Raw genomic sequence first — 22,900 nt, forward strand, 5'->3', positions numbered from 1 at the left:
AGTGAGAACATATAGCATTTGTCTTTATCTGATTATTTCACTTAGCATAATGCCCTCAAGGATGAATGAATAAGAAAATGTGGTATATATCTACAATGGAATATTATTCAGCCATGAAAAAGAAGGAAACCCTGCCATTTGCAACAACATGGTTGGATCTTGAGGACCATCTATGTATCTTATGCCTAATTTTTTGTCTCAGTCTAAACCTCCTCTGAGCTCAAGTGTTCAATGCGAACTGATTTCTCTCCCAATCCTGCACCTCCTGTAGTCTTTACTGCCTCAATTAAGGGTACCTCCATTTACCCAGATGCCTAGGCCAAAAAACCTTGGAGTCATCTTGGATACCTCCCATTCTGTCACATTCTACATTCAAGACATCAACAGATCCTGTCAGGTTTATCTTCAAAACATATTCAGAATCTAACCACTTCTTGCCACCTCCACTGCTATCACCCTGGTCCAAGCCAGCATCATCTCTTGCCTGGATTACTGCAAAGTCCTAATTGAGCCTCATGCTTGCATCCCTTGTGGAGGGTTCTCCACACAACAGCCAGAGTCAGACTTTCACTCTTTGCTCAGACATTTCCAATGCTTCCCATCTCATTCAGTCCTTTCACTGCCTCCAAGAACCTGCTCCAAGGTCCATGTTACCTCTGACCAAACATCCAACCGTTCACCTTGGCCACTGTGTTCTAGCTGAGGGGCCTCCTTGCTTTTCTTCTGACACATCACACTTCCACCTCAGGATATTTGCACCTGCTGTTCTCCTGACTGCATGGCTCTTCCTCCCCTCCTTCAGTTTCTGCTCAGCGAGTCCTTCCCTTAACATTTGGGTAATATCAGCCCTTCTGTGTTGGTTTTAAAATACCTACAGGGGACATCCCTGGTGGTGCAGTGGTTAAGACTCCAAGCTCCCAATGCAGGGGGCCCAGGTTCAATCCCTGGTCAGGGAACTAGATCCCACATGCATGCTGCAACTAAGAGTTCGCATGCCACAACTAAGGAGCCCACCTGCTGCAACTAAGACCCAGCACAACCAAATAAATAAATAAATAAAATGAAATACCTCCATATAATTTTTGATACTCTTCCCTTTAAGAAGTGAAGCCTAGGGACTTCCCTGGTGGCACACTGGTTAAGAATCTGCCTGCCAATGCAGGGGACACGGGTTCGAGCCCTGGTCTGGGAAGATCCCACATGCCGCAGAGCAACTAAGCCCATGTGCCACGACTACTGAGCCTGTGCTGTAGAGCCCGCGAACCACAACTACTGAAGACCATGCGCCTAGAGCCGGTGGTCCGCAACAAGAGAAGCCACCACAATGAGAAGCCCACGCACTGCCAGGTAGAGTAGCCCCTGCTCACCACAGCAACGAAGACACAACTCAGCCAAAAATAAATAAATAAATAAATTTATTTTTTAAAAAAAGAAGTGAAGCCTAATTCCCTTCCCCTTGAATGCAGGCTGGACTTAGTTATGTACTTTTAACAACTAATATATGGCAGAAGTGACAGTGTATGACTTCTAAAACTAGGCCATAAAAAGCACTCTTCCCTCTTTAGTCACTCTCTCTGGGGGAAACCAACTGCCATGTTGGGAGGACACTCTGGTATGAGGTCCTCTCCCATGGAGAGGCCCACCTAGGGAGAACAGCCTCCTGCCAACGGCCATGTGAGTGAAGTGGATCTTCCAGTCCCAGTCAAATCTTCAGATGACTGCATCCCTAGCCAACATTTTTACTACAACCTCATGAAAGGCAGCACCACTCAGCTAAGCCACTCTCGAATTCCCTATCCACAGAATTGTGAAAACATAGATGTTTTTTCAGGCTGCTAAGTTTGAGTGTAATTTGTTGCACAGCAATAGGTAACTAATGACACCCTTCCCTTTCTATTCCCCCCAACCCAGATTTATTTTTCTCCATTTTACTTATCACCATGTGACACAATATACATTTCCCCCACTGGAATTATGCCATTATAATAAGGACTTTGTTTTATTTACTCCTGTGTCCAACAGTGCCTCGCATAAAGTAAGTGCTCAGTAAGTATGTGTTGGATTAATGGGTGTCTGGGTCAGTCTGTGTCTCTGTGAGGTATAGGATCAGAGGGGGCTATGTGTGGGTATGAGACAGCCTTTCCTCTTCACAGATGGAGAGAGAGAGAAACCAGGTTCCAGTCAGGTTATTCCTTCCCCTTTGCCCTTCCCAGTTGTACCCTCCTGGCTCAGACCCCAAAGGTGAATTTACTATGCTTGATTGATTCTTTTCTTTTGGGAGTAGTGTCCAAGTCCCTTGCCCCTCTCCACCCCCTCCAAAGCAATCTCCAAACCCTCAGAACTGGAATTTCCCCAAGCCAGTTCCTACCTTTCCAACAGGAATCTTACCTTCGTCTCTCTCCAGGCACTTCCTCTCTTCTGAGCAGCTAGGGAAGCTGGGGGTGGGGGCCAGTGGGGAGGCAAGCTGAGCACAGGAGTTGCCTTGGAGAGGGATGGCAGCGGAGGGGGCTGGACTCTGCCCCAGGAGAACTTATACCACACCAAGCTATGGGGGCAGGGACATTGGATCTGAAGGTGGTTGGATCACCAATGCCTCTTGGTGGAAGTGGGGTCTGACTGGCTGTCAGACCTGAAATCTGAGCGGGTGGGCACTGGAGTGTGAGCAGGACTGAGCCTCAGTGTGGCTGGCCAGAGATGGGCCAAAGAGAATGTGGACTTAGTGCCACAGTGGGAGCTGGGCTGGGAACAAGGGTGGAGGCTGGAGACAGTGAGAGCAGGGAGCTGTCTCCCACCACAAGATCCTGGTGAGAAGAGCTGGTGGTCCAGACCAGGGCAAGCTGGGTCTGAGAGGAGCAGACTCATTGGGAGAGGGTTGGGGAGGAGGCAAAAGTTACCCCTGAATTTCTGCCCCCTCGAGGAATCTTGGCCCTGAGACCAGTGTACCTCACTGGGTATGAATGAGGTCAGGTGGTGCTCCCCAGTGCTGAGTTTGACACAGCAGAGTTTCACACCTATGCCAGGTATCAATCCTACAGAGGCGTGTTGTTCACTCACACACTTGGCATCACCTCCCGGTGACTCTCAATGCTTTTAGTAGGTCGATTCCCTTCCGCACAGGAAGAAACTGGGGAATGGATGAGGGTGCTTAAGAGGAGTGGGGTCCAGGGCTGCTAAGGAACAGCATCTCAGCATCTGGAGGATAACTGGGAGTAGGGTGGGCCTGGAGCAGTTGGCTAAAGGTGTCTGGAGCTAGAGATTGGGGAGTCATGCAAACATGGGTGGAGGATGTATGTGAAGATGCTGATCACCATTGAAATTCTGAGGATTGCCAGAGGTTCATTATATTATTCACTCTTCTTGGGTATATGTTTGAAAATTTCCATAATAGAACGTCAAAAGAGCTAAAAGCCGTGTGGCTTTGTACCTGCAGGTGGTATGTGTACCCTGCTGCTGGTGTGGAATGAGCTCAGAGACCTCTGAGTGTGTGGGTGCAGAAGTGAGTTCACCACCATGTGCGCGTATTGTGCAAACTGCAGCATGCGTGCAGTTGGGGACAGCACCTGGGCAGGGCAGGGGAGAAGCTTCTGTTCTGCCCAGGCCCTCCACTCTCACCCCAGCACCCCGCAGAGTTAGTCCCCTCAGATCACAGCCTGTCCAGGCCATTGGCGCTGTAGTATTTATGTAACCAAGTATGTGAGACAGGGCGGCTGTGTACCTTGAACTTGTGACAGGGTGTGTTGGTGTGTGAACACGAATGTTTGTATGTGGATGCCGGGCACTGAGTACGGGTGTGGGGACCCCCCGCCCCCGGACTTGTGAGGCTGGGAGGGGCCCTGGTCCGGAGTTCGGTGGTGGTGGACTCCTCACTCTCCTTTGCACGATTCCCAGCAGCACTCCAGCGCCCTCTCCCCCCGCCCCGAATCTGGCTGTATGGAGGGTGGGAGACACCTGTTGGGGGGCTGGAAGCGGCAGAGCCCACCGGGGCCTCTCCCCCTGCGCCCCCGCCCGCCCTGCCCCTCTCGGGTCCCGCCCCCGCGGCCGCAGCCGGCAGAGCAGCGAGTGAGCGCCCCTCGGCCGGAGGAGCGCGCGGCGGCAGGAGCGCAAGGCAGGGGCCCCGCACAGGGAACCGAGCTGAGACAGGGGCCGCCCGACAGGCGGGCTGAGCGGAGGGAGCGCCGTGGAGACGCCGGGGGCAGCGGGCCGCGCCAGGCTGGTGAGTGTGGCCGCGGGGAGCCTGAGAGCGGGCGTGGAGACGCGGCTGTCCCCGTCCCCGACCCCGTCCCGGGCTCTACCCCCCGGCACCCTCTGTTCCCGCTCCTCCTCGGTTCTAGTCCTCTGCGTCTCTGCCCCGTCTCTCCGTCTGTTTTCCCTGTGTCTGTCCCCCTCTATTTACTGTCTCGCCCTGTCTCTATTTCTAATCTCTTTCTTCTGTCTCTGTCTCCTGCGGCGTCGGTCTTTGCCTGTCTCCCTCTGCCTCTGTCTGTCTGTCAGTCTCCCTGGACTGCTTGTCACTCAGGTCTTTGATATTTGTCTCTTGCTCCTCTATCTCTCTTACCTTCCCGGTCTCTCTACCAGATATCTCTATCAATCTCGTCTCTCTCCATCTCTGTCTCTCCATTCTTGTCTCTGTCTGATATTTCTGTCACCCTCCACCTTGGTCCCTCTCAGTCTCTTGTCTCTCGCCATCTCTCATTTCTATCCCCCTATCTCCCTGTCATTGTCTCTCTCCCTCTCTGTTGGATCTCTCTCTCCTCCATCTCTCTCTGTTTCTTGGTCTTCACCCTCGTTGATCTGCTCAGTCTCTACCTGTCCTCGGTGGATGTCTGTTTCTGTCTCTTTGGGTCTGGTCTCTGTCTCTCCTGCTCTTTTTACCTCTCTGTCCACCTCTGAGAAAGCTGTCTTTCTGTCTTTTTCCTTATGGCCCCCCTGCACTTCCCTGAATCCATAACCACCTCCCCTTGCGTTGGGGGCTTTGGGGGAGCGGGTGCAACACACATAATTCTCTCCCCCACAGGCAGCCCTTTCCTCAGGGCCGCGCCTGGTGCCAGCCGGCCCACCAGTGGGGGGACTGCGCCTGGAAGCTGTAATGGAGGCCCTGCAGAGACAGCAGGCAGCCCGACTGGCCCAGGGGGTGGGGCCTTTGGCCCCTCCACGCCCACCACCACCACCACCGCCGCGGCCTTCCTTTCCTGGATCCTGGACCCTGCAGGCCCCTGACGGGGGGTTTGGGGAGGTTGGAGCTGAGGAAGAGGAGGATGCCCAAGAGGATGAGGAAGGAGAGGAAGCTGGCACAGAAGAGGAGGCAGCCGAGGAGAGCCATCCAGGGACCCGGGGCACCAGCTCACCTTCCAGCCAACCCCCTGGACCTCATCCCCATGAGTGGACCTATGAGGAGCAGTTCAAGCAGGTAGGACCCTCTCAGTGTCAGGCCCTCCCCCTTCCTACTCTCTAGGCAAAAGCAGAGCAAGGTGATCAGTAGCACCCTCCCCCACCCCCCACTGCGCTCTGCAGGATGGAAAGACAGAGACATAGAGACCTGGAGAGAGACAGTGGTAAGACTGAAGGCTAGACGGGGACTGGGAGGGAGAGACAGACATGCTGAGACATGGAAAGAAGTGCGTAGGCACACCCTGTGAGGTGCAGGAGACGCCCAGAAACATGGAGGCCGACAGACTGGAGGCTCTTCATGAAGCTGGAAGGGAAAGTGGGAGGGGTGCAGGAGCCTTCAAGAATTCTGAGGGAGGGGGATCTGGGGATCCCAGTGCCAGCACTACCGTACCTTCTCACACATCAAGTCACAAGGTCATATTCCAGTGACCAGTGGGGGTGTCCTGGGCTGTCTACTTCTGTCTTGGAAGTGGAATGGAGGTTGCCGCTCCTTGGCAAGCTGATACCCACCTCATCTCTTCCCTGTCACATTCTCCCCAGCCATGGCCTCTCCCCGGCCTGAGTTCTATGGGTGACAGTTCCCAGCCTGTGATGGCCACTACAGCCGCAGTGTGACTAAAGGGCTCCTGTGCAGCTGGGAACGACAAGACCTTACTCACAGGGCCTTAATTTGAGGTTCTTCATCCCTGCGGAACCCATTTGTATGTTATTCTAAGGCACTACTCTAGGCTGCAGGGCTGAGATCCTAGGTGTGCTATTCTGGTGGTGTTACTCGTAGGGTGTTGGTTCTGGGTATTTTCCAGAAGTGCTAATCTATGCTTAGACTCTGTGGTGTTAGTGTAAAACTGATAGTGTTACCCGGGGCTCTGTTACTCTGGAGATGTGACTCTAGCGACTGTTTCTCCTGGGTGTAATTCTGGGGATTATTACTTGGAGACTGTGTGTGTTTTTTGTGGGTATCCATCTAAGACGTAGGGCTCAGTTCTTGTGGGAGTGTAGATCTAAAGGTGCATCTTTGGGGTTTGTTATTCACGGGTGTTTTTTTGCTCTGAGAGTTCTTATTGGCGGGTGGAGTGTTACCTATGGGTGTTACACAGGGACTGTCACTCTGGGTAAAAGACTCTGTTACTTTAGGGATTGTCCCTCCTGGGGGGTATTTGAGAGCTGATACTGGAAGTAGAGCTCCAGGTGACTGAGAATAGGTGGGATAACCCCTGGACCTTTCAAGTCCTGACCCTACATATCCTGGGTGGTTCAGGGCCATTGCCTCTGTGGCAGCTTCTGTAGTGCAGGAAGCTGTTCCTGGAAGATATGTGGGCTGAGGGGCCCAAGGTTTCCATCCAGGAGCTTTTCTGAGCATCCACCCTGCCTGAGGGATGGGTTAGAGGCATCTCTGCCCCTCATCCCCACCCCTGGCACACAGACATGTGAACAGCAAGAAGCCCTTGCAGGTATGAATGAGTGAATGAGTGGCTCAGATATATCTGTCGGTTTCCTCAATGTGGAACACAGCGCCAGCCTGACTTCCTCCCTGGGGCTCTGGAAGGCAGGCTAAGCCTCCGTAGCTTTCTCTCTTCCCCTGCTCCCCAGATGAGTGGTTTGAGCTGCCCAGGGCACCACTGGCCAGTAGAGGGTCTCTGTGTGTATCAGGAAAAAAAGTGCCCACACCTGCCCCCAGGGGAGAGAACCCAATGCTCTCTCAGGAAGTCTACATTTCAGAACTTACTTACCCCTTCAGCTGGGGACCCTTAATCCGGGGGTTGGAGTCCAAAGGGTCCCGGGTGGTGGTGGGGGGCTGGGTAGCAGAGCTGGAAAATGACCTCAGTTTTTCCCCAGCTGTACGAGCTCGATGCAGACCCCAAGAGGAAAGAATTTCTGGATGACCTGTTTAGCTTCATGCAGAAGAGGGGTGAGTGGGTTGATGTAAGGGAAGGACCCCCACTTACCAGGTTTGAGGAAGGGAAACCCCAGGGTTTAGTCCTCAGTTTGGGTCCTTTTTGCAGAGGCCTGGGCTTGCCAGCACGTATCCTTTGGGCCCTCAATAGCGTCTTTAACCTCTGACCCTGCCCCCCTTCTCCACCCAGGGATTAATTAGTGGCCAGCCCACTGGCAGGTTAATGAGTGTGGGATCAATTGGGAGGGTGGGAGGGGGAACTGGTAGGAGGCTGGCCTGGGGTGGGGGGGTTCCCAGAATTGGGGGACTGGGATGGGAATGCTTTGGTCCTCTTCCCTGCCACTTCCTCCAGGCTTGTCTCTCCTCAGTTTCCCCTTGCTTCAGGCAGGAAACACCCAAGGTGTTCTGCATCAGGAAGGACTGGAATTAGACTGAAGGGAGGACTTCTCAAGGGGTAGGCAGGGGCTGTGGAGGAGAAGGAATTCCTTTCCAGGAATCTCAGAGCCAGAAGTGAATGCAAGAAGGGTCCAGGAGGGGATCAGGCTGGGCGGCAGTCCATCACTTAGGCTTCTCCCCAGATTCATGGGTCCAAAGACTGACTCATTATCTCTCTCTACAAAGCTAATTAACTCACTCCACGAGTGTGGCCTGATAAGCTGCTAATTAACTGGCGGCACTGCCCCCCTCCCTTAGTGCAGCTGCTGGCCAAAGTCCCTCAGGCCCCCACCCCAGGCCCAGCACCCCTTTCGGGTCCCTTCCTAACCAGGAACCCTCCGTGGGGCTCCAGGTCCTTTGGCTCCCCAGGAAGGCCCGGTCATTCTGGTCCCAACGTCCCCTCCCTGCCCCTTCCTCCTGGTCTCCCCTCCACTGGGGGGTGGGGTAGGGTGGTCTCAGCAGATCCTAGCGCCCCCTTTCTCCCAGCTCTGCCTCCCTCAGGTCCCTGCCTTCCTCTGCTCCCTGTGCGGGGGGAGGGGATCCCGCGGGACCGATAATTTCCCCCCATTAATCAGGCCGCAGCTAATTGTTCGGGTCCAAAGGCGGCAGCGGAAGGGGACGGGATCGGTAAGGAATTAACTGGGGCCCATCGCTCAGCGCAGACAGGCCCCTTTGTCAGAACTGGCCGGCGGGGGCGGCGGGGACTGCGGAGTCGGCGAGCCGAGGCGGGGGCTGCTTCTTCTCCCATCCACCATCCCCCCGCCTCTGGCAGCCACCCCGGGCCGCTGCTTAGGGGAGTCTGGCTCTTCAGCACAGTCAGGAAGTCCTTCCTATGGTCTACCCCAGAGGTCGGCAAACTAAAGCCTGCGGGCCACATCTAACAACCCATGAGAAAAGAATGTTTTTCACATTTTTAAATAGTGGAAAACATTAAAAGACGAATAACATTTCTGGACGTGTGAAATTCGAATTTCAGAGTCTGTAAATAAAGTTTTATTGGAACAGAGCCGCGTTCATTCCTTTAAATATCCTCTATAGCTGCTTTCAGGCTGCAGTTGCAGAGTGGAGTAGTTCTGACAGAGACTGTTTGGCCTGCAAAGCCTAAAACATTTACCATCTATCTGGCCCTTTACAGAAGAAGTTTGCCAACCCCTGGTCTAGCCTCCCATCCTTCCTGCTACAATGGAGGCCTTGAGGGCTCTGTGGTCTCTGCCTGCAACCCCACCTCCCCATCCCTCCCTGTTCCCCTCCTTTCTTGACGGTCCCGCCCTGTACCTGGGGCTCACCCAGGTAGGTCCAGGCAGCCGACTCCTCGAGTCCCTGAGGGTGCCCGCAGACAGGGTCTCAGTCTTAGTGTCCTGACTCTCTGCCAACCCCCCGACCAGGGACGCCAGTGAACCGTGTGCCCATCATGGCGAAGCAGGTGCTGGACCTGTACGCGCTGTTTCGCCTGGTGACGGCCAAGGGCGGTCTGGTGGAAGTCATTAACCGCAAGGTGTGGCGGGAGGTCACGCGCGGCCTCAGCTTGCCCACCACCATCACGTCGGCCGCCTTCACTCTACGCACCCAGTGAGGCCAGGCGCGCGCGCGCGCGAGCGGTGGGAGCAAGGCGCGGGAGGCGGGGGTGGGGCGCGGGGCGCGGAGGGCTCCCGGGGTTCGTGTCCGGGCGTGGGGCTTGATCAGCTGGGCCCAGCCTCCCACCCCACCCCGTCCGCCCCTAGGTACATGAAGTATCTGTACCCGTACGAGTGCGAGACGCGGGCGCTCAGCTCCCCGGGGGAGCTCCAGGCCGCCATCGACAGCAACCGGCGGGAAGGCCGTCGTCAAGCTTACACCAACGCCCCACTCTTCAGCTTGGCGGGGCAGCCCCCTCGGGCCACTCTTGGCCTCGCCTCGGGTCCCGGGACCGCCCCTCCCGCGCCCACGCCCGGCCCCCGCACTGCTCAGGGCTCCGCCTCCGGCCTGCCGGCCCACGCCTGCGCGCAGCTGAGCCCGAGCCCCATTAAGAAAGGTGTGAGGGGAGAGCGGCTGAACTTTGAGGGTCTCTGAGACTTAGGGGGACGCTGAGATATAGGGAACATTAAAATGTGGGAACTCTGAGGTCTGGGAGCATCGAAGTATGGGGATAGTAAGGACTGACTTATTTAACAACCGAAAGCAAGGAAATCCCCCAAATTGTCTGGGACAAACCTGGTCAGATATATTGGCCTTTTGGGGCTCTCCAGCTTCAGAGCCTCTATTCGGAGACTGGATGGGAGGGGAGATTGAACTTGGTGCTTGAGCTTGGGTGACCTCCCTTGGTCCCAGGCCTGTGGGGAGAACCAGATGCAGAGACAGAGTTGGTTGCGTCAGGGGAGCGAAATGACCTGTTTTTTCAGAGGAGAGCGGAATTCCAACCCCTCGACTGGCACTGCCTGTGGGCCTAGCCTTTGGAGCTGCGCGTGAGAAGTTGGCACCAGAGGAGCCCCCAGAGAAGAGGGCTGTACTGATGGGGCCCATGGACCCACCTCGACACGGCGCACCCCCCAGTTTCCTGCCCCGTGGCAAGGTTCCCCTGAGGGGTGAGGAGGGGCTTGTTGCTGAGAGGGCTTAGGGCCTGTGCAATGAGGGAGGACAGACCCATCACCCCATAGGCATTGGAGGTGGGGCAGATAGATCCCTCAGTAGACAACTCTGTGATTACAGGTGTGGGGCTGAATTGGAATGGGGGCTGTCTATAGGGATGGAGGGGGGAGCTTATAAGTCTGAAGTCTGATTCCCCAAAATGTGACTCCCCTGCCCCCTCCTGGACAGAAGAGCAGTTGGATGGGCCTCTCAATCTGGCAGGCAGTGGTATCAGCAGTATCAACATGGCCCTAGAGATCAACGGGGTGGTCTACACTGGTATGGGTACTGCAGGCTGTCTATACTGGCATGAGGTCAGGGGTATTTACACTGGCATGGGGATTTTAGACTTTCTCTACTAGCATGAGGTTCAGAGATATCCAAACTTGCATGGGTAACATGGGGTTCAGGGGATTGCTATACTGGCATGGATTAAAGGGGGTGTCTACATGGCATGGGATCCAAGGCATGACCTCTCTGGCATGAATACCATGGGATGTCTTGTCATGGGCCTATATATCAGTGTAAATATTTCTCGTTTACCTGTTGGAGGGCATCTGTATTGGCACAGGAGCCTCTAACTGACTCAAGGGGCTTGTCCTCATTGGTTGCAGCAGGGCTCTGTGTGTGGTGTTCTAGCAATCAGGACACTGACTTTTGTTTCCCTCTTCTGTTTCTTTGCCTCGCCTTTTTCTGCTTGTGTTTGCCCTCTACCATCTCCTCACCCCTTTGCCAGGCGTCCTCTTTGCCCGTCGCCAGCCCGTGCCAGCTTCCCAGGGCCCAGCCAACCCTGCACCCCCACCCCTGACAGGGCCCCCTTCCAGCGCCTCACCCTGAGAACTCACACCTGAAATTGAGAGTCCCAACCCCATTGCTGAGGGGGGAGGAGACACCCCTCCAACCCATTCTTCCAAGGTGCCCATTCTGGGACCCAGACCTGGGAGGTGGCCACTCCCCCCCTCAACCATGCCATGTGGACTTGAAGCCAAAGAGATTTCTTCTGATGTTACATCTACCTCATTGCAAAAGGAGGGCACCTCCTCCCTGGCCAACTCCAGCAGCATCTACCAAAGAGTTCTTCCCCCGGTAACCCCCATCATCTCCTCATGTGCTCCCCTGTGTCAATATCATCTCTAGGACTCCACCTCTTCGAGTCAGACCTGCTTCTCTTCAGGAGCCAGGTGAAGGGTTGAGTTGGGGTGTTGTGAAGATGTTCCTCAGGTCACATCTGGATAATAAAGCTGCAGTCCCTCCCTCTCCACTGCCTCCTCTCCTTCTTGTTTGGGCCTGTGGGTGGGGGAGGAATTATGTGGTATACACAGGCTGTGTTGGGCCAGGGGTTCTCAGAGAAGACAGAATAGCAAAGGCCATGAGTAGGAGAGCTCAGTCTCATGAATCAGACTGCCTGAGTTCAAATCCCGATTCTGCCACTACAATGTTGAGTGTCCTTGGCACGACACTTAATCGCCTGAACCTTAGAAGACTCCAAAAGATTATGGTATCTCACGGGGCTTCCTACTATTCTATGGGAATGGACCAATCTTAGAATAATGGGTATATTTATATGTGCAACGCGGAGAATGGGGTAGGGAAACCTCTTTGGTACCCTGGAATTTGGTGCCCTGGAATAAAGGCAAAGGTTGTCTTGACGAGCAGGGGCTGGAAGTTAGGGTAGGGCCTGACAGGTAGCCGTCGCCTAGGTTACCAGACAGCTTTTGACAACTTTCGTCGGCCCTGCCTGCCGCTTCCGGCATCGAAGGGCTGAATCGTGGCATCACTTCCTGTATGCAGGGGCGCCCGTCCACTCGGATTGGCCCGCCTTCTCTATTTGGACGGACGTCCCGCCCTCTGTCTGTTCCTGGCTGAGGCGGGGCGGCGGGAGCTATGGCGGCTGTGACAGATGTGCAGCGACTACAGGCCCGTGTGGAGGAGCTGGAGCGCTGGGTGTACGGGCCGGGCGGGTCTCGCGGCTCGCGGAAGGTGAGCGATCTGGGGTCCAGTGGTCCCTCTCTGGGGCAAAGCAAGAGCGGTCTACTGGCCTGGTCCTCGAGGTGGATGCTACCGTTCTAGAGTCCCGTTGCCCGCAGCCCGGCCTTTAAAATAACAAAGGTTCGAGACTTCCCGGAGCATATCGGGCCCTCGGGGTCCATTCCCACGGAGGGCACTGTGGGCTTGAGGTGGGCTCACTGTGGAGACTCCGCCTTTGCCCTCGCGGGATAGTTGGGGAGACCTGACACGCTCGAGAAACTGACTAATGAGAGCTTCAGTAAGAGCTGAAGCCCACAGTGGAAGGGCCATTGTGGAGCCCTGCGTAATTGCTAAGTGAATTGTGTAAAGAGAGGTCCATGGGACCCCAAAAGAGGCAGACCGGAGGTGGATAAAGAAGGCTCCAGGGGGTTAGAGGTGTGGTCTGGGAGGGCCAGGATTAGGAGGGGAAGGGATTGGGTACTGAGTGTTCAAATATGGACTGGCACTCCTTCCCACCAGTGACTGAATTTTGACAACTGTGCAGCTCAGTTTCCCTTCCATCCCCTTTTTAACCATGGAAAGACCTTTCACTGAAGGTGGAGTGTCAGGCACACCCTGGAGTTGAGTGCCTCAGAGGTAATGATGTCTGTTTGTACACTTCTTGTGGAATTAGTTGTCACTAGCAGATCGTGTCCCATGTGAGAACTGACTTCTCAGAACATTCTCTCCCTTTCACATCTATGATGCAGATCCTCCTGATTTTCCTCCTACCTCTCTGGCTGCTTCTATGCGGTCTTATTTGCCTCCCCATATATTTGACCCTTGAATATTGGCATTCCTTACCCTCTAACCTAAAACCTGTGTGAGATCATTCACTTCCATAGCCTCTCCCTCTATTCAACCCTTTAATATTGGAATTCCTCATCCTCTACCCTTAAAGCCTAGGTAGGTTCAGCCAAGAGGAGGGAATCAGGGAATAGATAGTATATGCTAGTGCCCCATAAACTCTAAAGTAGTTCATCACCTCCCCAGTCGCACTTGAAACTACCCAAAGAGTACATGATTATCTCCCCCTTCACACTGAGGATTCCCGGAAGGTAGGGTTGAATCTCTTTTAATACTAGAGAAGGGGACGATTGCTGGGACAAGGAGGTTTGGGAGTCTGAGGGAATGAGGGTTCTTTATCTCTTCCAAGACTTGAGCCAAGTTGTAAATCTTGGAATTAACTTCCACTCCCCCAATAGGTGGCCGATGGCCTGGTCAAGGTGCAGGTGGCTTTGGGGAACATCGCCAGCAAGAGGGAGAGGGTGAAGATTCTGTACAAAAAGAGTAAGTGCTTCCATGAGGTGCCTGCCTGCTCTCCTTCCCAAGCCTGTGCTTCCTGGTTCCCTGCCCAGGCTCTTCAGCCTAGTAAGTCACTGGAGTTGCCCTTTGGGGATAGCAGGTGAAGACATTGCCCTGATGAAATGGTGAATTGGGGTGTGCTTTCTACTTTGTGGTTAAACCCCAAGCCCATGGCAATGTCCTAAGTTATGGGATAAGAGCTCTGCCTGAAAGGTCCCCTTGGGGAAGGAGGGAGGAGGGGTATGGAATTTCCACAGGCAAGGTTCAGAGGCAGGAAAGAAATCAGGCACTGAGAGCCGCAGCCTTGGCTCAACCAGCCCTTTTTGATTATGTCAGAGCTAGCAACCTGTTCAGGAACTAGAAATCAGATAAAGCTCTGGCATGTCTTGATGGCACTGAGGGGCAAGGTGCCTTCCAGCCTTGAGGATAGATCAGTGGGAATGCTGAGGGCCCCAGGGTTTTAAAGTTTGAGGCTGGCCAGCAGGTGATCAGAGGGTAGAGACAGGGAAGTGGGGATAGGGGACCTGGTGGAGGCCTGGTGGACACTGTGGGTGTGAGCTCCTCACTCAAGGGTCTCCCCAAGGCTGACCCCTCCCCTAATATCCTTCACAAGACAGATCGCCACTCCCCAACCTTATTCCATTTTCCATCTTGCTACTTTTCTAGTTGAAGACCTGATCAAATACCTGGATCCTGAGTACATTGACCGCATTGCCCTACCTGATGCCTCTAAGCTGCAGTTCATCTTAGCAGGTAGTGCTGGACAGTATGTGCATATGCATCTGGGGATGTGGATTGTGGGGGAAGTCGGGCACAGAGATAACTTCCCTGCCGGCCCTCTCCTGGATACAGCCCTGGAAGCTGCTTTCTAGAATCTGGCCTGGTTCTGGACTGAGGCTGGAGGTGGTCCTGTGGTCCTCTAGTAGGCACTGGGTACAGTATACTTCAGAGCCAGCTGCAGACCATGGTGCCAGCCACAGTGGAAGCTACTCCGGTGTTCTATCTATGGCTTGCATCTAGGATCTTCCTTCGGAACCTTCCTCACTTCTGCTCAGTAGACATAGGAGCTTCTAGGAAAGGGTAGGGGCAGAGAGCATTGCATTTGGGAGAGGTGAGGTTATAGGCATGAGTTTCAACATCTTTCTTTCACGCGAGAAAGCGCTGGGATTTCAGAATTCTAGGCAGGAAGTATTGTCTTAGCAATGTCTGCTTATCAGTTAGTTAGCCACTCCACGAGGTATGGTTTGCCAAGCACCTGTGTTTGTTCATGCATTCAAAAGTGATCATCTACTGTGATCCAGACTATCCTAGGTGTGAGGTATACAATGGTGAACCAGAACATACCTGAGCCACTGCTGTGGCTTAGACACCAAGTTCAGGAGGTCTTCTCCTGCTCCGATTATTATTATTTTAAATTAATTAATTAATTAATTAATTTTTGGCTGCGTTGGGTTTTCATTGCTGCACGTACACTTTCTCTAGTTGCGGTGGCTTCTCTTGTTGTGGAGCATTGGCTCTAGGCACATGGGCTTCAATAGTAGTGGCGCACGGGCTTAGTTGCTCTGCGGCATGGTCTCCCAGACCAGGGCTCAAACCCGTGTCCCCTGAATTGGCAAGCGGATTCTTAACCACTGCGCTACCAGGGAAGTCCATCCTGCACTGATTCTTAAGTCCAGCCTCTCCATGCCTCCCTGTCGCCACTGCCTCAGTGTTCATCCCCTTGTACATGAATAGTTGCAGTCTCCTAAGTCCTCTTCTTTTTTTTTTTCTAAGTCCTCTTCTTGATCCTAGTCTTCCCCTTCTTGCATGTGGTTCAGTATCATCTTCCCAAAACACATTTCCAACATGCTACTTTGTTTACTTTGGAACCTCAGTGTATGTGTGTCTCTCTCCCTACTAGGATAAATTCCTGATTCCTTAGCATGCCATTCCAAGCCTTCTATAGACTTCCGGATCTACCCTCCCATCTAGCTGTTTCCTGTGCTCTCCTTGCTCCAGTTCAGCCAAATGAATTCTTTTTCCTCTACTAATTGACAAGCATTCTTGCCTCCAAATGTTTGACATAACAGTCCTCCCTTCTTGAATGCCCTTCCCACTCTGCAGCCATTGAAACCCCCTGTGCACAGGGTCATCCCAGTCCTGTTTTCCTCACCGGACTGTCCTGTTACTGTCCCAGCTCTCCAGGAACTTGTAATTGTCTGTGCCTCTCAGATCCACTGAGCAGAACCTGTCTGGTAGTTTTCCACGTCTCCTCTTTCAGACCTTCCCAGGAACCCTTGCATGTGGGGACCCAAGTCTGAAGTACTTTGTTTCCCGTGGCCTAGGAGGGGCTCTGAGTTTGTTGATAGGAGGCTAGAGGAAGGGGCCTCAGAGTTAAAACTTGGAGAAAGGTAGGATTTGGAGGAACTTAGAGGCTCCTTGGGCTCAAGATAGGTCAGACCAGGGGCATCCAAGAGAGGTGGAGGCAGATTGGGGGAATGTGCACATAGAGAAGGGGGCAGTGGGCAGACCAGCTGCCCGAAGCTCCAGGCTCAGCCATCTCCCCGGCCTGGTCCTCGGCCCCTTGCACGGGGGTGGCCGTGCCCAGGCTCGCCTCAGTGTCACTGCCTTGTCTGTTTATGCCTCAGAGGAGCAGTTTATCCTCTCCCAGGTTGCGCTTCTGGAGCAGGTGGAGGCTTTGGTGCCCATGCTGGACAGCACTCATATCAAAGGTACCTCTCTGGGGCTGCAGCTCCACTACTCTACTTGGGGAGGTGGGTGGATGGGCAGGACTTCCCTGGGCTCAGGCTAGCTCTGCTCCTTGTCTTTATCTCACCCTGGGGGTACCGGACACCTGCACCGGGATTAAAATTTCCAGGGCAGAGAGCTCAGCTTCAGAATGTCAGGCAGTTTGGCACTAAGGACACTCATGTAAGGCCAGCGGCCTCCAACTCTGGGATTCCTTCTGTCTTCTACCCCACCCCTCAGCATCTGTCCTTCAGGGTGCTGCAGAGCCCAGATTTTACTGTAAGAGTACCTGCCAGGTGTGTCAATGTGTGTGAATTCTTCCTGCCGCACTGCCTAGTGCAGTCCCTAGGCCTAGGTTTTGACAAGCAGTGACTTTAATTGAATCCAGATAGCCATCTCATCTGTCTCCGGAGGTATTTTTCCCAGCTCCCCCTCCCTACCCCTGATCAGCTTCCTGCTGAGCATCTGACACCCTTAAGCTGTGGGCCCAGCATGGTGGCTGAGGCTCTGGGTGTTGGATTCCAGGTTGCCAGCTTAGGGACCTGGCATTCATCCTCAGCCCACCTGCAGGCTCCCTGTTCCCTAGGCCCAGCAGACCTGGTCCCGCTGGGCTGAGAGCAAAGGAACAGATCCCATGATAATCAAAGCTTTTCTTTACTTGGCCCTGCTCACAGCCCTGGGGTGGGTGTATGGGGCAACTCTGGGAACCCAAAGATTTTGTCTTCTTCTAGGGGCCTGCATCTTCCCCTCCCCTTTGGGTCCTAGAGTAAGACTGGGGTGGGCAGGGAGTCCCACCACCACCTCCAGAAGCAGTGGTCGATGAAGCTGGCGTTTGTTTAGCATCTCCACTCAATACTCTAATCCTACTGAAGACCTAATAGACTATTGAGCAGTCCCGGGGGAAGGCACAAGCATCACTAGGCAGTGAGCGTTGTGTTTTACAGCCGTTCCTGAGCATGCCGCCCGCCTGCAGCGCTTGGCCCAGATCCACATCCAGCAGCAGGTATGGGAGGGGAGAGGACTGGAGGGGAAAATAGAGGTGGTGAGGCTCCTAGTCCCCACCCCTGCCTCCTGGGGAAGCAGCCTCAGGCTTCCCTGATGTCAGCTTCAGGGGGAATTTAGGGTTTATCCTTTGTCTTCCATCTGCCTTCCAGAGGGAAGGGATTTGCCTACGGTCACATCCAGGTCTCCTGCCTCCCAGAGTAGGGCTACCCGGAGATATCAGAAGACTGATGTTGGGAGGTACCCATGAATTCCTGGGGATGATGTGTCCTTAACTATGGTGGAAGAGCTGTTTTTTCACTATTCCCAGGCCCTAGTGTAAAGGTCAAAGAGGGTTCAGAAATAGGGGACAGGGAGAAGGAGGCATATTCTAGCAGGAATATTTGCTTAAATGTGTGGTTCACCCCCTGTTCTGTCAGCCTTAGGACCGCAGTTAGGCTACCCATACTGGAGCCTGAAAGTGCCTCTTTAGAAATTTGCTCCTTTTGGCACTGGGGTTAAACATTACCTTTTCTAGGCTCTGTGGGGAGCGAGGGTCCCTGATGAGGTGGGCAGTGGGAAGCGGGGGCTTTGTCCAACTCCTTTCTCTGCCACACCTTGGCTCCACAGGACCAGTGTGTGGAGATCACTGAGGAGTCCAAGGCTCTCCTGGAGGAATACAACAAGACTGTATCCTTTCTGCTCAGCCAGGCCCCTGAGGAGTGCTTTCCGGAGCCCTGTCCTTTTATTCCATTTCTAGCTCTGTCCCTCATCCCATCCCAACCAGCCTGTCTATTCCCCTGCTTCCCGACACTTTAGGCAGATGCAAACCTCTCCACTCCCTCTCTCAGATGCCTGTTCTCACCTTGACCTGCGACCAGACAATGCTTCTCTCCAAGCAGTTCGTGCAGTGGGATGAGCTACTTTGCCAGTTAGAGGCTGCCAAGCAAGTGAAGCCAGCAGAGGAGTGATGGCTGCTTCCCATCCTAGGGTGGGCCAGGGCAGCCAGGCTCCAGGCCCTGTACCCACCTGCCCTTGTAACAGGGCAGAGCAGAGGCAGCTCTGTATTTATTGGATTCACAGCCTACCCATCTGCATTCAGGTGGGGCTCTGGGGTCAGAGGTCTGGCTACTTGAGATTTGCTACTTGCACCCCCTCCCCTCATCAGTGTCCTGTTCCAAAGACAATAAACTGTACAGATCACTGGAGGAGTGTTAGCTTCCCGGTGTTGTATGGGTATGGTGGTGGGGATGAGGCTGATAGGCCAGAGTTGTTGGCCTTCCTACTAGTTGGACTGAGAGCTATGCTTGTCCTAGTCTGGCTTTCCGGGAGAGGTAGAGCTGTCAGGATGAATGCTCTCATTTGCTTGATGTGAGTGGAACATTCGTTTATGTATGCATTTATCCCGCATTTACCAAGTACACTCTAAATGTCAGATGCCATACCAGGTGGGGAGGACACAGGTAGGGTCCACCTGATTCCTGCCCTGTACAGGCTAGCTGGGGAGACAGTCAAGGAAAAGGGGAGGGACAGGTGGTACCAGGGTTCTTTGGGGGCACAGAAGAAAAAGGGATGTGGGAAGCAGCCCTGGAGGGTGACATGCAGGGTCTTTGAGAGCCAAGGGAGCAGCATGTGCAAATGCAGAGGGGAGCCTTTAAATTTCTCTCTTGGGAGCCTACTTGGTGCTATTAGCCGAGAAGGGGAGACTAAAAGAGGTTTGGATGCAGGGGGCTTTTGGGGGTGGGCCGTGGGGGGCGGTGGTATGGTTGGAAAGGAGAGCATGTTAAAGAGCAGAGAAACTGATGGTCCCTCACTCCACCAAGTGTTTGCTGCCCCCGTGTGGTCTCAGGGCCTGCCGTGGCTCCAGGCCCCTTTCCATCTGGCCTGCCCACCGGCCCACCGGCGCGGTCTCATTGGCATCTCAAACTCAGCACGTCTGAAACTGGGAGTCATCCTAGACTCTTCCCTCCTTCTTCGTCCGAACAGTCGTCAAATCTACCTCCTGGTACCGTCCAACTTAATCTACTTTTCCCCATTCCCACTGCTGTTTCTCTGGTTCATTCTTTCAACAAATGATTTATAACAAATATTTGAGCGCTTATTATACGCGGAGCAACGTACGAATCTCCGTGGACATGCCCCCGGGACTTTGCGGGCAGGAGTCACCAGCGGTTGCGGCCCGCCCCCGCCCGTGCTGCAGCCACAGTGCGCTGTGCACACGAACTGGTTTGACTTGCGCCTGATGAAAACCCCCCCGTGGTTCGCCAGTGCCCACGGGGTGAGGTCCAAGCTCAGAACTCGCTGGTCAAGGCTCTCGCCCTCGCAGCAGCGGCCACTTCAAACGGCACCTCTTGCTCTTGTCCAAAGCGAAAGCCGCTGCTCCGCCTTTGCTGCTTCGGTGTGCTCAACGGGTAACGCCCGCCCTGTCATCTTCTAAGGGCCAAAGCCTCCGCATCCTTCGGACGCGGGACTCCTCCAACGGCCGCTCCTCTCCTCCGCAGGGCTCTCTCCGCCCCAACAGGAGTGCTCCTCGCCCGGGGCTGAACAGCTGAGACAGCCCGCGCGCTCCGGGTCTGCGCGTCGGGCCCAGCTCACTCTCCGGCGTCCCCCCACCTCTCGGTTTGCGGGTGGAGGCGCTGGGGGTCCCCGCCCCCTCAGGCCCCGCCCCGTCCGGCGTGCGCGGCCTCGCGGCCTCGGCGCGCTCCCGGGCGGCACCATCTTGGCTTCGGATCGAGCTTGAGGAGTGTTCTGCCGTGGTGGTGAGAGCAGGAGCCCAGTGGGGTGGGGGCTCCTGGAGGTACGGGGAGGAGAGGGGAGGTCGGCTGCTGGGCCGCTGCGGCCTGCCGGGCAGTGACGGCGGCCCGTGGCGGTGGGGACCGCGGAGCCCGGCCGCCGGCGAACTCGACGCCAGGGTTAGCCCGAGCGGCCCTCGGCGTCAAGCCCCTGTTCCCGAGTGTCTGAGTGACCTGGGTTGGGGGGATCGACCCTGGGAATCTCCGGGTGAGCGGTGCTCGGCCCTGTCCTAAGGGTCCCGGAGTGGGGGAGGGGGTCACTTCTGTTTTTGAGGGCTTTTGGATGAGGGCTCTTGGCTCTGTGTCGGCGAGCTTGTGGCGTAGGGGCTTGGCCCTGTCCTCTGGGGGCACGAAGTGAGGGGCCTTGTCCCTGTCACCCCTTGGAGAGCCCAGGGTGAGGAGCACTCAGCCTTGTTCTCAGGGAGTCTCGGGTGAGGGCCCGGGCCCTGTCCCCAGGAGCCCCAGATGAGGGAAGTTCATTCCCAGTGCTAGGGAGCTTGGGATGAGGGGGCTTGGCCAGCGTTTGGGGAATTTGGTCCTGTCGCAGGGACTCCGGGGTCGGGGGAGGGTTATGGCCCTGTCCAGAGGAATGGGGTACAGGCCCCTCCCAGGGTGAGGCAGGCGTGGCCCCCTGTCCTGGGGATGAGGGCATATGGTCCTGTTTCTGGGAAATCTGGGATGAGGAGTGGGCCCACGTCCTAGAGAGCCAGGGTGGGGGTGGCCCAGGGCACCCTGCCTAGCATTCCTCTGACACTTCCCTGCAGTGGGTAGCAGGACTCAGACACGACAGCAGCCGGATGGAGCACTACCGGAAAGCTGGCTCTGTGGAACTGCCAGCACCTTCCCCGATGCCCCAGCTACCGCCTGATACCCTGGAGATGCGGGTCCGAGATGGCAGCAAAATCCGCAACCTGCTGGGCCTGGCGCTGGGGCGGTTGGAGGGCGGCAGTGCTCGGCATGTGGTGTTCTCAGGTTCTGGCCGGGCTGCAGGCAAGGCTGTCAGCTGTGCTGAGATTGTCAAGCGGCGGGTGCCAGGCCTGCACCAGCTTACCAAGCTGCGCTTCCTACAGACCGAGGACAGCTGGGTGCCAGCCTCACCCGACGCAGGCCTAGATCCCCTCACGGTACGCCGCCATGTGCCTGCGGTATGGGTACTGCTCAGCCGAGATCCACTGGACCCCAATGAGTGTGGCTACCAGCCCCCAGGGGCACCCCCTGGCTTGGGCCCCACACCTACCTCCAGCTCTGGCCCCCGACCCCGAAGAAGGGCTCGAGACACCCGGTTTTGAAGACTTGCTGGCAAGCTGTTCTCCAGGCCTGAATGTCTAGGATGGCTGGGCCTTCTTTGAGAAGCCTCTGTAACTGCTCAACACCCCCAACAAGACTTGAGTCTACAGAAGTGGGCCTCCCTGGCCTGCTTCCACTTCCCTCTGGCTTGTGGAAAGGGACTGCTATGAAGAGTGACAGGTGTGGAGTCTCTGCCGGGTTCTGGATTGCCTTCTACCTACAGTGCCTCTGATCTACTTCCTGACAGAGGTCAAAGGAGTGGGTTAGGAAATAAAGGTTCTGCCCATTCGTCTGATGAGCCTCTGCTTGGCCTGCTCTGTGGAGGTGGGATTAAGGGAGTGGGAGTCCCTGCCCTTGACCCCCAGGAGCTCACAGGCTAGAGACAGGAAGGGTAGGCTCAGGTTGGTGCTGGGAGGATCTAGAGTCGATAAGAAGCTTCAAGCAGTAACCTGACTCTGTCTAGACCCCTGGGTGGCTGTCTGCTTCCTGTTTTGGGCTTGTTTAAGGACTCTGCCAGGTCAGACATTTTCCTCCATCTGCAGCATATACCTCATTTTATTGCACATTGCAGATACTGCATTTTTTACAAAGTGAATGTTTGCGGCCAGCCTGCATTGAACAAGTCTGTCAGTGCCCTTTTTCCAGCAGCGTTTGCTTATTTCATATCTCTGTCACATTTCGGTAATTCTCACAATATTTCAAACTTTTTCATTATTATTATATTTGTTATAGTGATCTATGATCAGTGATTTTTTTTTTTTTTTGATCAGTGATCTTTGATGTTACTACTGTAACGCACTGAAGGCTCAGATGATGGTTTGCATTTTCTAGCAATAAAATATTTCTAAATTAAGGTATGTACATTGTTTTTTTAGACATAATGCTATCGCACTCTTAATAGACTACAGTATAGTGTAAACATAACTTTTGTAAGCACTGGGAAACCAAAAAATTCATGTGACTCGCTTTATTGAGATCTTCATTTTATTGAGGTGGTCTGGAATCAAACCCAAAATATCTCTGAAGTATGCCTGTATTACAGTATAGTGGTTAAAATCATGGTCTTGGTCACCAGGCTGCCTGGATTTGAATCCTGGTTCTGCCACTTACTAGCAAGTTACTGTTCTGTGCCTTAGTGTTCTCATCCATGAAGCAAGATATAGTGCTTACCTCATAGGCTTGTTATGAGGATTAAATGTAGGAATATACATATGATTCTTAGATACCACCTGGGCCTGTATACACTCAGCCCTCCATATCTGTGGATGCAGAACTCGTGGATACAGAGGGCTGACTGTACTACATCATTTCATATAAGGAACTTAAACATTTTGGTTAAAAAAAAAAAATCCATGGGGGCTCCTGGAACCAATTCCCTGAGGATACCAAGGGATGACTGTAAATGTTAATTGCTGTCATTATTAATGACTCAGCTTACAAATATGCTTTTTCCTTAAAAACATAACCTCAGTCCCACATT

General features: G+C 54.4%; 3 protein-coding genes across 4 annotated transcripts; all 3 read left to right on the top strand.

Moving 5' to 3' along the window:
* The first annotated feature begins 5,086 nt into the window (after nucleotides 1-5,086).
* ARID3C (AT-rich interaction domain 3C) lies at nucleotides 5,087-11,242 on the top strand. 2 transcript variants are annotated; one of them, XM_007177002.2, is made up of 7 exons: nucleotides 5,087-5,407; nucleotides 7,225-7,297; nucleotides 9,103-9,286; nucleotides 9,439-9,728; nucleotides 10,096-10,278; nucleotides 10,511-10,600; nucleotides 11,058-11,242. In XM_007177002.2, exons 1-7 carry the CDS (start codon nucleotides 5,087-5,089, stop codon nucleotides 11,156-11,158), a joined length of 1,242 nt encoding a protein of 413 aa, XP_007177064.2. In that variant the 3' UTR covers nucleotides 11,159-11,242. The 2 variants fall into 2 exon arrangements, with proteins under 2 accessions (XP_007177064.2, XP_057405100.1); XM_057549117.1 differs by lacking the exon at nucleotides 10,096-10,278.
* A 920-nt stretch (nucleotides 11,243-12,162) lies between these two features.
* On the top strand, nucleotides 12,163-18,549 carry DCTN3 (dynactin subunit 3). Its single transcript, XM_007176895.2, has 7 exons — nucleotides 12,163-12,301; nucleotides 13,534-13,618; nucleotides 14,300-14,386; nucleotides 16,261-16,344; nucleotides 17,305-17,363; nucleotides 17,972-18,031; nucleotides 18,223-18,549. The coding sequence occupies exons 1-7, from the start codon at nucleotides 12,206-12,208 to the stop codon at nucleotides 18,310-18,312; spliced, it is 561 nt and encodes a 186-aa protein (XP_007176957.1). The 5' UTR covers nucleotides 12,163-12,205; the 3' UTR covers nucleotides 18,313-18,549.
* Nucleotides 18,550-18,699: 150 nt separating this feature from the next.
* On the top strand, nucleotides 18,700-21,715 carry RPP25L (ribonuclease P/MRP subunit p25 like). The gene is made up of 2 exons (XM_007176894.2): nucleotides 18,700-20,100; nucleotides 20,898-21,715. Exon 2 carries the CDS (start codon nucleotides 20,931-20,933, stop codon nucleotides 21,420-21,422), a length of 492 nt encoding a protein of 163 aa, XP_007176956.1. The 5' UTR covers nucleotides 18,700-20,100; nucleotides 20,898-20,930; the 3' UTR covers nucleotides 21,423-21,715.
* The last annotated feature ends 1,185 nt before the right edge of the window (nucleotides 21,716-22,900 follow it).

This window comes from Balaenoptera acutorostrata, chromosome 6 (assembly GCF_949987535.1).
Source record: "Balaenoptera acutorostrata chromosome 6, mBalAcu1.1, whole genome shotgun sequence".
Taxonomy (NCBI): domain Eukaryota; kingdom Metazoa; phylum Chordata; class Mammalia; order Artiodactyla; family Balaenopteridae; genus Balaenoptera; species Balaenoptera acutorostrata.

Bases quoted from the DNA above. Each gene is read 5' to 3' on its own strand.
- ARID3C (XM_007177002.2), top strand. From the start codon at position 5,087: ATGGAGGCCCTGCAGAGACAGCAGGCAGCCCGACTGGCCCAGGGGGTG. The intron at 10,279-10,510 runs GTGAGGAGGGGC...CCTCCTGGACAG, and splicing joins TGGCAAGGTTCCCCTGAGGG to AAGAGCAGTTGGATGGGCCT. The intron at 10,601-11,057 runs GTATGGGTACTG...CCCCTTTGCCAG, and splicing joins CAACGGGGTGGTCTACACTG to GCGTCCTCTTTGCCCGTCGC.
- DCTN3 (XM_007176895.2), top strand. From the start codon at position 12,206: ATGGCGGCTGTGACAGATGTGCAGCGACTACAGGCCCGTGTGGAGGAG. The intron at 13,619-14,299 runs GTAAGTGCTTCC...CTACTTTTCTAG, and splicing joins GAAGATTCTGTACAAAAAGA to TTGAAGACCTGATCAAATAC. The intron at 14,387-16,260 runs GTAGTGCTGGAC...TTTATGCCTCAG, and splicing joins GCTGCAGTTCATCTTAGCAG to AGGAGCAGTTTATCCTCTCC.
- RPP25L (XM_007176894.2), top strand. From the start codon at position 20,931: ATGGAGCACTACCGGAAAGCTGGCTCTGTGGAACTGCCAGCACCTTCC.